Raw genomic sequence first — 13,388 nt, 5'->3', positions numbered from 1 at the left:
GTTGGAGACTCTCACATGACACAATGAGGGACTGACTCCATATTTTGAAACTTGTTCTAAGCTCCTTCCTTGCTAGAATGAAGTAAGGAAGACTTGTCAAATTATATAGGCTGATGACAGTCTTATTTTATTCATCTGTTACTTAGCTAAATTGACTAGACACAAGCCTCTTTTCAGAGTCAACCAGGCAGTACTGTCTGGTTGTCAGTAAATTGGTGTCGGTCAGCCTAAAATAATTACTTGACAACTTTAAAGAAAACCAGAAAGAACTTATGTATGAATGCTGGATGTGCTGCATATGCTGACTTGGGTCATTACTGATCAACCTGAATTATGTCATTGATCTTTCTATGTAAAAGTGATTTTTCTATGTAAAAGTGAATAAAAGTTGATCTAAAAATATTTATTTGCATTGTTTAAAGAAAAGCTGCATAATAAAAAAAATGGTGTGATATCCCTTCTTTCTCTTCATGAGTGTTACTGGTAGGTATTGTTATCAATGACTTTGGTGGCAGTATACTTCACCGCTCTTAAACTGTATTCTCAGGCTTTAGATGTTACTAATTTGTGCATGCACAATTCACTATACAATGAGTCTCCATCCTGACATGTAAACATTTGGGAATGGTTCATTGTGTAACTGACCTGCTCTACCAACAGATGTGGATTGAGCAGAATGTGATACAGAATATAGAGCACAGCATGATATTGGGCTTAATGTGTATGTCTTCCTACAGATGTATTCCATTCGAAACCTTCCATCCATGAGGCATCGTGAGCAGCAGGAGGAAGACGGGGTTGAAGATATGACACAACTTGAGTAAGTAAAGTATTCAAGTTACTCTTTGTGGCATCTTTGCTTGTTTTTATGACTGCTTTCTGAATTAATTAATTTCTTAATCTGCTCCAAAAGCTATAGACTGAGTATATAATGTCACAAAACTTGTCTATATCAGTCCCAGGAAAGAAAATATCATCAGAATTCATGTTCTTTAACTTCTTTTTATCAATAGAATATTCCATTGACTTTTAATAAAAATAACAAAATAAGCTACCCTGCACGCCTCCCACCCTCCAACAACCTAATATATACTAACTGCAAGATCATATAACAGTGGGGAAAAAGAACTTCCTTAATTCCACTGTCAACTGACACACACACGTGTGTGCACACACGCACACACGCACACACACACACACACACACACACACACACACACACACACACGCGCGCGCGCATGCACACACACACACACACACACACACACACACACACACACACACACACACACACACACATATATGCATGCATAGATCTACTGCAAGCGTTTGTGTGTTTTATGCTCACAATACACTTCCTTTTGTCACTTGCTCGAACAGGTGAGTGCTCAAACTCACACTAACTCGAGCTCCCATAACTACTTATCTCCCATAGCCCTTCCAGAAATGTTACTCTAACCCAAAAACTCCCTTACTATTCCCTAACCCTAAAACTTTCTTCCTCCTCCGCCCTAACTGCAAAACTCCCTTCCTGCTCCCTAATATTAAAACTCCAACATCCCTCCTAAACCTAAAATTCCCTTTCCACTCCCAAACCCTAAAATCTCAATTCTGCTCACTCTCCACAGCTGTTTGCTAGAACTCATGTTCGAGTTTAAACTCAAGCTTGGCTCCCTCCCCATAACTGCTTGACCAAACTCATGCTCGAGTTCATGCATGAGTAGCAGCCTACGTGAACTACAAGGAGCATGAGGTCCTTGCTATGAGACAGCAGTGTTTGAGCACTTGATTCTTGAGAGCCTGTAGTAAGCATCACATGCACGAAGAGCAATCAGTTCATTTGGTGACTACCAAGAATGTTTACAAGTACTTTTTTTTCATTTTTATTTTTTTGTCACTCACACTTCTAACACCTTTTTCTCTTCCTCCCCTCAATAACTGTGGTAGCATTATCCCCTGGCGATGTAAGGAGGCTATGGGCATCTCAAGAACTAGACAAACACAGACTCTAGCTAATTTTGTGTCAAGACCAAAATCACTCTACCTCCCTGCCAAACCTGCATTTGAGACCTGCAATGTGCCTAACAGCCCGACCAATCTTTTTATTATCTAAAACAACATTTTGTGTTAAGACCAAAATCACTCTACCTCCCTGCCAAACCTGCATTTGAGACCTGCAATGTGCGTAAACGCCTGACCCATCTTTTTATTATGTAAAACAACATTTTGTGTCAAGACCAAAATCACTCTACCTGCCTGCCAAACCTGCATTTGAGTCCTGCAACATGCCTAACAGCCCAACCCATCTTTTTATTATGTAAAACATTTTGTGTCAAGACCAAAATCACTCTACCTCCCTGACAAACCTGCATTTGAGACCTGCAACGTGCCTAACAGCCTGACCCATCTCTTTATTATCTAAAACAACATTCTGTGTCAAGATTAAAATCACTCTACCTCCTTGCCAAACCTGCATTTGAGACATGTAACGTGCCTAACAGCCTGACACACCGCCAGTCTGCTTTTGTTTTGTTTGTTTATTCACTCCCCAGTGAATCTCCTGCTGTAACTCACTTTTGACCTAATTACCTATTTATCTGGAACCCTATATTTGTCTTTCTCTCTATTCTCACCTATATCTGCCCAGGTTTATTCTATTCTTTTTTTTTTTTTAATCTGCACCCCTGTTCCTGCTTCCCACACTCCCTACTTATATATCTTTCTTGCAACTTTGCTTTCTCTTCCCAAGTTAGGACATCTCTCCTATCCTCCTTAGTTTTAGTTTTATTCTCCCCCTCACTCTGTGTCATAAAGGAACTTCTGTACTTCTGTTGCCTTGTTCTCTGCTAGCACCTCTTAGTTCTTTGCTTTTTTAAACATGTAACCTTACCTTTCTGATTGTTTCTGACAAACCTGCGGCATTTGTCTCATGCTCAACCTGCTCCATTTGCGCTTGCTGTGCTCTAGCTCACTTTGCTCCCCTACCCTACCCCTATTTTCACACACCCTGTCTTCATCTGATGTATATTCTATCCTCTTTAAACCACACCCCTGCCCTCCAAGTCATCAATCCAATCAGACCTATACACCCATCCACAGTTCAACCCCACCCCTTTCTTCCAACTACTTACTAATTCATTCCAGCATTACGGATAATTAACTTTGCCACTACCCTCATATTCCAGTCATAATGTCTCACTCATACCTTTTCATCCCATTTCTTCTTTTCCTTACACAACTATCCTCTTATCACATCATGCTACACTTTTCACATACCTGCCCAACTCTTCCCTACCCCTGCTATAATTGTGATAAAACCTACTCCTTCTTCTTCTCATGTCACTCTTTGCCACCTCCCATTTTCAATTTTACAAGTTGAAAACTTTCATTAACTCTCACCCAAATGGCAAATTTAAAATAATATTCCGCAACCAAAACCACTGTCACCACCATACATCCTCTAAAATGTCTCTCCTCCAAGCTGGAGACATACACCCTAACCCAGGACCTTCTCCCCTACGCCAACCCCAGCTTACCCCCCTCCCCACCCCTCCTACCCCATACACACCCCCACGTACTCCTCCCTGCTCCACTCACTAATTCCTAGACCTCTTCTCTATTAACATACAAAGTCTCATTAATAAAATCTCAGACCTACACTCCTGGATAATCCAACACTCTTCCCATATTTTAACCTTAACTGAAACCTGGTTAAAACCTCATATAGCTAATAATGAAATCCTATCCCCAGGCTACAACATATTCAGATTAGATCGAGAGACAAGAAAAGGTAGTGTGGTAGCAAGCATCTATTCTGATCTACTTAATCTCTCCCCCTACAAACACCACTACCTAGCTTTCATCCTGCTAAACTTCTTATACTAAATTGTTACCTGAACTCCCACAAAAAGTTCGCCATTGCCTCAATTTACATCCCATCAGGCAATAACATTCCTGTCTTCAAAAATACACTTGGATGGCTTACAGACAATATTTCCTATGAAACTTTTATTCTGGAAGATGTTAACATTTATTTATTTATTTTCAATGGAGGAGTGGGGGGAAAAAACCACAAATACAGACAAAAACATGCAAAAAAAAACAATAATACTTATACAGAGAAAAAAGAAAAAAACATTTAATACATTTAGGTTCAAAATTCAAGAAGCATTCAAAATAATGCAATCTGATGTGGAATAAATGTCAGGGGAATAAGTTAAAAGAGTAATGTTTTATGCATTCAAAAGTTGTATAGACTTGCATTACAGGGTAGGTAGTCTAAGGAACGAAGCTTAGATAGGAAGAGTTATGAAGAAGAATGGGAAGAAGAATGGGATAACATAGAATTATGAGGGGAGGGAGCAAGAACAATCCCATTGGGATCTTAGGTATGAATGAAGAGATTTTTTTGACATGTGTACTGTTAGAGGGAGGTAATATGGATGGTGGAAGTGAATCAGAGACGGCAGCAGAGTAAAAGATAGTAGGTGCTTACCTGGGGATGAGATGGTTTATGTACTTGTAGTAGGTTTTGATTGTTAGACCTTAAGACTCTGTTAGGTAGGTGCATTTTGCGGAAGACAGGGAGGAAGACAGAGAGAGGGGCTGAGGATGAGCTTATAAGCAAAAGTCAGCTGTATATATAGAGTTGATGATCTGCACTGAGCCAGTTTAGTTTATGGAGAGAGGAACAGTGATGAGTAGTGGACCTATGGCTACTGGCGAATTTGGCAATTTTGTTATAGGAGGAAGTGTGGTGATTTTGGAAGAACTTGTAAGGTATTGGTTTATAGCATACCTAGTTTTTGATGGGTTTTAATGTTTAGTTGAAGATGTGAGTGCTGATTGTCAATCTGGTACACAAGTAGCTTTAGTTTCAGACACTATTCAAGGGGTGAGTTATTTTGGCTGGTAATTAAGAATGAGCATTGAGTGCTAAGTGATTTGATTTCATCGCTTCCTGAGTAAGTTTTGGAGCAGAGAGAAGTGGCAGAGCAGATGATGGTTGAATCATCTGCATATTGGATGATGTTTGCAAATGGGATAGATTTGTGATAATCATTGATAAATATATTAAAGAGGAGGGACCGAGAATAGAACCTTGAGGAACTCCAGTAGGGGTTACTGAGATGGGGGAAGTGGCTTTTTCCATATTACAGCTTGGTATCTATTTGATAGATAGCTGGAGAACCAGTTTATGGTAGAGGGTTATGTGAAATGGTATCAAGGCTTTGGAGAGGTCAAGTAGTAAGGTGCAGTCTCAAGGAAGGCCAACAGGGCTGTCATGGTGCTATGATTTGGCCTAAATCCATGTTGTGTAGGGGTTAGCAGGTTGTTGTCTAAGAGATGTGCAGAAGTTGAAGGTGTATACACTTTTCTAGAAGTTTAGAAATGGGAGGATGAAGAGAGGGAGAACTAGAGGGGCGACAAAACTCATGTCTGCCTCCCACAATATGTGTATCAGTCTTCACGGTTTCAAACAACTCATCTCATCCCCCACTCATATTAACAAAAATACTGGTTCTAGCTCTATCCTAGAATGGTTACTCACCACTGACCCTAATCTCTACCACAACCCCTGCACCTTGCATGACTCCCTTAGTAATCACCTGCCTGTTCACATCCAAAGACACTCTACAACTTTACCTAAATCCCACATATACAGAGACTGACATAAACTTTCATTTTTCAACATCAATTCCTTTAACTCTAAACTAGCTTCCATCAACTGATCTTTCCTTTGCTATCCTCCCCTCAATGAAGCTGTAGAAAAAATTCAACCTGATATTCCTCAGTATCCTAGACTCGCTTGGCCCCCAAAGAAAAATTAGGATAAAAGCCTCTTATACACCTTGGTTATCAAAAGAAACATGCTCCATCATGCACAAAAGGGACAGTATCTGGAAAGCCTGTCAGAAAATCAAATTCTCTACCCTACTACAAAGCTACAAAGAGATCAGAAACCTAACAAAAAAAACACATTTATAAAGACAAGAAAGACTTTTACACTACAGCACAATCCAGGCACCAGCCCAACCCCAAAAAATTCTGGTCGACCATTAACAGCATTCTTCACCCCAGCAACCCCTCTACCCCAAACCCCTTCCCCAATAACACTCCACTAGAAACTGCCACCCTGCTAAATGACTACTTTATTGACACCATCCAAAAGCTAACTCTCTCAGACCATAACTCCAATCCCCCCAACTCTTCCCTCTCATCTTCCCATATCAACAAAACCCCTTTCTCTATTAAACCCATTCCCACCTCCTATATCAAATCTCTGCTTCAGCAACTGAAACCTTGCTTCCCATCTGCTGATAAACTGCCTCCCGTCTTTCTTAAGCTTGCTGCTGATTCCATAGCCTTTCCCATTTCTATATTAATAAATAGATCTATCCAGGAAAGCACAGTTCCTAACATCTGGAAAACCTTCTATACTATCACACTGCACAAAGGAAGTAAATCTACAGACCCCTCTAACTTCTGACTAATAGCTATCCTATCACCTCTTTCAAAAATTCTAGAAAAATGTATCCACTCTCAACTACTTAAATACCTCATATAGGAGAACCTTCTCACCCCTACTCAACATGGTTTCCGGCCTAACCACAACACTGCTACAGCCTTTTTATCCTTTACTCATACAGCTGGTGAGGCCAGATACAATAACCAACTTGTATCCTGTCTCTTCTTAGACCTATCCAAAGCATTCAATGCAGTATCTCACTCTAAACTGCTAACAAAATTAACTGACCTCAGCCTCTCTCCTTCCACTGTGCAGTGGTTCTCCAGCTAACTTTCTAATAGACTACAATCTTTCTGTTGGGTCTCTGCTTGCTCCCCCCTTCTTGCCCATAAACACAAGGTTCCCCTGGGTTCTATCCTAGGTCCCCTTCTATTCAACATCTTTACCAATAATATTCACTCTGACTTTAAACACTCTACTCATCCAATATGCAGATGACTCCATCCTCATCACCTCCTCTAATAACATAGCTCATCTCCTTTCCCTCACCCAAAACACATTTAACTCCACTGAAAATGGCTCAGCAAAAACCAGCTTATCCAAAACCCTAAGTAAACTAAACTATTACTCTTCCTTCCTAAATCACTCTCTGTCCACAAATCTTCCTTTTTCATCTCCTAACTCGATAACACCACCATCAAAGCTGACCCTCACACAAAACTTATTGGCACCACAGTAGATGACCAGCTTAAATTTGACCAACATATTCCCCTGTGTATCAAAAAAACTCACCAAAAATTAAGACTACTGTATCAAAACAAAAAAATCCTTACTCCTGAAGCAAAGCTATCCCTAGCTAGAGCTTCCTACTACCTGGCCTCCTTTATGCTGCTCCCATCCTCACAAGCCTGCAATCCACATTAATCTCACAACTTGAACATACCTATAATAAATTCACCAGATTTGCAACAAATAAACCTGACAGAGCCCACCATTGCATTGTACTAACACAATTGCAATGGCCTAAACTCCCTCACCAACTTCTTATACCTCAACTTCATATCACCCACTCCATCCTTTACAAGCCTACTGCCTGCCCCTCCCTCTCTACTCTAGTCTCCTTCTACACCCAGTCCACATCATTCAGAAGCTCTGACTAACAGCTCCTTGACATACACTTACCAAATCAAAATATAGGTAAACCTCTATAACTACAATGTGTCTTCAGCTCAGAACAAACTTCCTTACTCCATTAGAAATGCCTCAAATACTTCTCTATTCAAAACGCAACTTAAACTCTTCCTCTTAAGCTCAAGGATCTGTGCATGCCAGGAGCCTACCTAACCAATTCCCATCCTTTTCAACCTTACTCATTGTTTTTGTCTCATCTCTCTACCTCTACTATCAACTTCACAGCCTCTCTTTTTCATACTCCCTTCATATAGTTGCCTTCTCTGCTCAGGTTATCTCACATCTCGGTATCCACTGCATATACATCTTCTAAAACAGTGTATTCAGTGTATGTTTGCATCTGAATTCTTTGCACTGTATCATATATTTTTATTATCATTACTGTGATATTTATGCTGTTGTCATAATTAGTTTTGTCACTCACTTTCAACTGTTAAAATTGAGATATTTTTGCTGTTGTCATAATCATTTTTTCACTTACTTTCAACTGTTAAAATTGTTGCTCATGTATATATTCCTCGTTGTACTATTGCGCACTAATTACTTTGTATATATTCTCTTACTGTGAATTTTTGAGTAAATACATTGGAGCTTTTCTCCTCGGGTCTCAACTGAAAATGGGCTTCTAGCTCAGTTGGATCGACCCGGTTAACAAATGTCAAATAAATAAAATAAATAAATAACACTAGAAAATTATACAATCACGCTACCAGTTATATCAGATCTGTTCAAGGCTATATGCCTCAAAACAGAATTACTTGGCAAAAATTATTCAAACCCCATAACCCAAATAAACAAGTGATTGAGCCATGTGCACTCATAATTGTGCAGGTGTTGAGCAAATTAACAAAACCATTACAGGGAGGGAGTCTCCTCCTCCCCACATGTAGGGTTACCCCCATATTCCTAACTTCTTTATTTTCACTAAAAAGCCACTGTACATTGGAGAAAGAGCCATCACTTACAATACAATTCACCTGTTTCATTTTTTCTCTCAAATATCTGTGAGATCATAAACTACAAAAATAATACACAATGAGCAATAAGAAATCACTCCTATTTAGACCAAGAAAAAGAACATAATCATGTAGCATTTATTGTTTATTTATTGATATTTGATTATTGGGAAAGTCGAACTGGGTAAGGTGCCCATTTTCAGTGGGGGCCCAGGGAGAAAAGCTCCAAAGTATTACAAAAAAAAAACATTTTAATAACAATAATTTTACAATCTTCAAAAATAGTACAAAAACATCTACATTTCAAATAATTATACCAAATTAGACATGATATGACAGCATTGATTTAATATTTAAACATTTTGCCAGTTTAGAGAAACTAAATGTAAGTTGCTATAATATAAACAGGAATTGCAATCTGAAGTGGAAGAAAAACAGGATTATGGAAAATTTAGACAGAGAGTCAGAGAGAGAAATTGAATGAGGTTAGGAAATGAGTGAAGAAGAGGGAGTAAAGAGGTATAAGGTATGACTCAATTCATATTTAGGGGTATATTGTATCTTAGAGTGAGCAAAAACAGAGCCAGATTTTGCTAGGAAGCCTTTCAGAATGGTTTTAAAGGAAAAGGTATTGACATGATAGATATAGGTAAGAAGTTCCAGGCCTTAGCAATATGTTATGAGTATAAACCAGGATGAGCAGATTTGGTAGGCTTGTGGACAGAGAGAAGATGTTGTTCATTGGATCATAAAGATTGAGTGGGAACATGGTTGTGTAGAATGGCATTTAGTGCTGGACCAGCAAGTGGATGCTGGATAATTTTATAGGTGGTAAGAAGCTGTGTATATGTTAGTTGATGGTGTAGTTCTTAACCAATTTACACTGTTTAGTGCTATACGGTGGTGGGTTCTGAAAGGGGTATTTGCTGCAAATTTATGTATTTTATTATAGCAATGTTCATTTTTTGCTATTTGTGATGTCTGGAAGTTAGTAAAGATGGGAGTACTATAAAGTATTGAGGGAAGGAGGTACCAGTGGCAAATGTAGTTTAGTTGCATTGGTCAGAAAGCTCATTGGCTCTAGAAAGTATCCTTAGTTTTTTGTGATTTTTGATGCAATATTGTAAGATTATAATGTACTGTCATCCTTAATAATTTGCGATGACAAGTAACTTCAATGGTTGTTAAATAAACAGAGAGGATTTCAAATGTTGGGATTTAGGGAAAAAGCAGATTTTTTTTTGGAGGGGAGCATGAGTAATGAGTTACAAGGCCATGTTTCAGTGGCTTTTAAACTTTCATGAGTAACTCTTTGGAGATGTACCAGGTTGTCCGATGTGCACATGAGTGTGGAGTCATTTGTATATTGCATTAGGAAGGACTGATGTGTGGTGAGTGTCACTGAGAATGTTAAAGAGGAGGTAACCAAGGATATTGCCTTATTGATTGTACACCTGCCATGAATGGGAGGTATGATGGGAGGGTAGAGTGCCATTTTACGGACTGATACCTATTAGACAAGTAGCTTTTGAACCATAGAAGGATGGGCTGATATAGACCTAATGAGGACTTTTGAAGTAGAAAATTGTTGTACAAACTGTGTCAAAGGCTTTAGACAAGGCTCCATTGATGGTATCTATAAAATTTAGAGTACTATGGAAGGCACAGAAGCTGTTTTGTGTAGGGGATAAGAGTTCTTCCTGCAGGGGACAGTTTAGCTATTGTTTTTGAATACATTTTCAAGAATTTTGGACAGGGGTGATAAGGTCTAAAGTTAGTGATCTTCTTCTTCTTCTTTCGGCTGCTCCCGTCAGGGGTTGCAACAGCAGATCAACTGTTTCCATTTCTTCCTGTCCTCTGCATCTTGCTCTGTCACACCAACAGCCTGCATGTCCTCTCTCACCACATCCATAAACCTTATCTTAGGCCTTCCTCTTTTCCTGTTACCTGGCAGCTTCATCCTTAGCATCTTTTTCCCAATATACTCTGCATCCCTCCTCAGCACATGTCCAAACCAACGTAATCTTGCCTCTCTGGCTTTGTCTCCAAACCTTCCAGCCTGGGCTGAACCTCTAATATACTTATTCCTAATCCTGTCCATCCTCGTCACACCCAGTGCAAATCTTAACATCTTCAACTCTGCCACGTCAAGCTCCTATCTTGCCTTTTTGTCAATGCCACTGTCTCCAACCCGTATAACATAGCTGGTCTCACTACCCTCTTGTAGACCTTTCCTTTCACTCTTACTGGTACTCGTCTGTCACAAATCACTCCTGACACTCTTCTCCACCCACTCCATCCAGCCTGTACTCTCTTCTTCACCTCTCTTCCACACTCACCATTACTCTGAACTGTTGATCCCAAGTACTTAAACTCATTCACCTTTGCCACCTCTACTCCCTGCATCCTCACCATTCCTCTGTCCTCCCTCTCATTCACACACATATATTCTGTCTTAGTCCTGTTGACCTTCATTCCTCTTCTCTCTAGAGCATATCTCCACCTCTCCAGGGTCTCCTCCACCTGTTCCCTACTCTCACTACAGATCACAAAGTTATCTGCAAACATCATAGTCCACTGGGACTCCTGTCTGATCTCGTCTGTCAACCTGTCCATCACCATTGCAAATAAGAAAGGGCTCAGAGCTGATCCTTGATGTAATCCCACCTCCACCTTAAATGCATCCATCACTCCCACCACAGACCTCACCACTGTCACACTACCCTCGTAAATATCCTGTACCACTCTTACATACTTCTCTGACACTCCCGACTTCCTCATACAATACCACAACTCATCTCTAGGCACCCTGTCATATGCTTTCTCTAAATCCACAAAGACACAATGCAACTCCTTCTGACCTTCTCTGTACTTCTCCATCAACACTCTCAGAGCAAACATCACATCTGTAGTGCTCTTTCCTGGCATGAAACCATACTGCTAATCACTAATCATCACCTCCCTTCTTAACCTAGCTTCCACTACTCTTTCCCATAACTTCATGCTGTGACTGATCAGTTTAATCCCTCTGTAGTTATTACAGCTCTCCACATCACCCTTATTCTTAAAAATCGGCACCAAAACACTTTTTCTCCATTCCTCAGGCATCCTATCACTTTCCAAGATTTCATTAAACAATCTAGTTAAAAACTCCACTGCCATTTCACCTAAACACCTCCATGCTTTCACAGGTATGCCATCTGGACCAACAGTCTTTCCATTCTTCATCCTCTTCATAGCTATCCTTACTTCCTCCTTGCTAATCCACTGCACTTCATGATTCACTATCCGCACATCATCCAACCTTCTCTCCCTCTCATTCTCTTCATTCATCAACCCCTCAAAGTACTCTTTCCATCTGCTCAACACACTCTCCTCACTTATGAGTACATTTCCCTCATTATCCTTTATCACCCTTACCTGCTGCACATCTTTACTAGCTTGGTCCCTCTGTCTAGCTAATCGGTACAGGTCCTTTTCTCCCTCCTTAGTGTCCAACCTTTTATACAACTCTTCATACGCCTTATCCTTAGCCTTCGCCACCTGTCTCTTTGCCATGCACCTCATCTCCTTATACTCTTGTCTACTTTCTTCATTTCTTTGACAATCCCACTTCTTCTTTGCCAACCTCTTTCTCTGGATACTCTCCTGTACTTCTTCATTCCACCACCAAGTCTCCTTGTCCTCCTTCCTCTTTCCAGATGTCACACCAAACACCTTTCTAGCCATCTCTCTTACTAGCTGTGCTGTAGTTACCCAGCTATTCGGTAACTCTTCACTGCCACCCAGTGCCTGTCTTAACTCTTCCCTAAACATCTCCTCACAATTACCCTTTTTCAATTTCCACCATTTGATCCTTGGTGCTGCCCTCACACTTATCCTCCTCTTCTTGATCACCAATGTCATCCTACAAACCACCATCCTATGCTGCCTAACTACACTTCCCCCTGCCACCACTTTACAGTCTCCAATCTCCTTCAGACTGGCCCTTCTACATAAGATATAATCCACCTGTGTGCATCTTCCTCCACTCTTGTATGTCACCCTATGCTCCTCCCTCTTGTTAAAATACGTATTCATCACAGCCATGTCCATCCTTTTCGCAAAATCCACTACCAAGTGATGACTGTTAAATCCTTTCTGTAGAGGGATAATATGCATTTTTTCCCAGAGAGAGGGAACATGGGCTCCCTGTATTGACATATTTGTAAGGATTGAGACAGGATAGGCAATACTATTGGCTGCTATTTTAAGGTATTCTCTTGGAAGTTCATCAGCTAAAGCAGAACATGGCCTGAGTTTGTTTAAGAGTATTTTTATATAGGTTGTCGGCACATGTTTGAAGGTGAAAGTGGATGTGGTGGCATATGGTTATTAGATAAGGTTGGAATTAGATGTTGGGGAGGGGAACCCTTGGTTTGGGATGTCATAGTACATATGAAATAAGAGTTTTATTCTACTGCACTTTCAAGTGGTGAGTCACTGGAAGAGGGATTAGGGTTTAATTTTTGGTTGGGATGTAGCATTTCTTTAATGGCTGAGCAGAATTTTTTTAGGGTTGTGTTTACTATTGTTCTGAATATTATTATGGCATATGTTTTTATCTTCATTTATTCGCTTTTTAGTATGACTGCACAACATTCTATAGTTTTTTTGAAATATTGCATTGTTTTATTTTTTGCCATTGTTTTCACAGTTTTTTCTTTGTCCTGCATTAACAAGCCACTCTTTTTGAATAGCTAAATCAGGCTTGCATTGGATAATTCAGGATT

The 13,388-nt window shown here is 40.0% G+C and overlaps 1 protein-coding gene across 1 annotated transcript in view; it reads left to right on the top strand.

The window, feature by feature from the left end:
* The first annotated feature begins 737 nt into the window (after positions 1-737).
* Positions 738-13,388, top strand: part of MYO15A (myosin XVA) — a 1,299,796-nt gene continuing 1,287,145 nt past the window's right edge. The window contains exon 1 of the mRNA XM_044070057.1: positions 738-820. Coding sequence (XP_043925992.1) covers positions 738-820 — 83 coding nt within the window. The remainder of the gene's footprint in view (positions 821-13,388) is intronic.

This window comes from Protopterus annectens, chromosome 1.part0 (genome assembly GCF_019279795.1).
Source record: "Protopterus annectens isolate FY-2018-M chromosome 1.part0, PAN1.0, whole genome shotgun sequence".
In the NCBI taxonomy this organism is placed as follows: Eukaryota; Metazoa; Chordata; order Ceratodontiformes; family Protopteridae; genus Protopterus; species Protopterus annectens.
The sequence above is the reverse complement of the archived record's forward strand: the minus strand, read 5'-3'. Positions and strand labels throughout refer to the sequence as shown.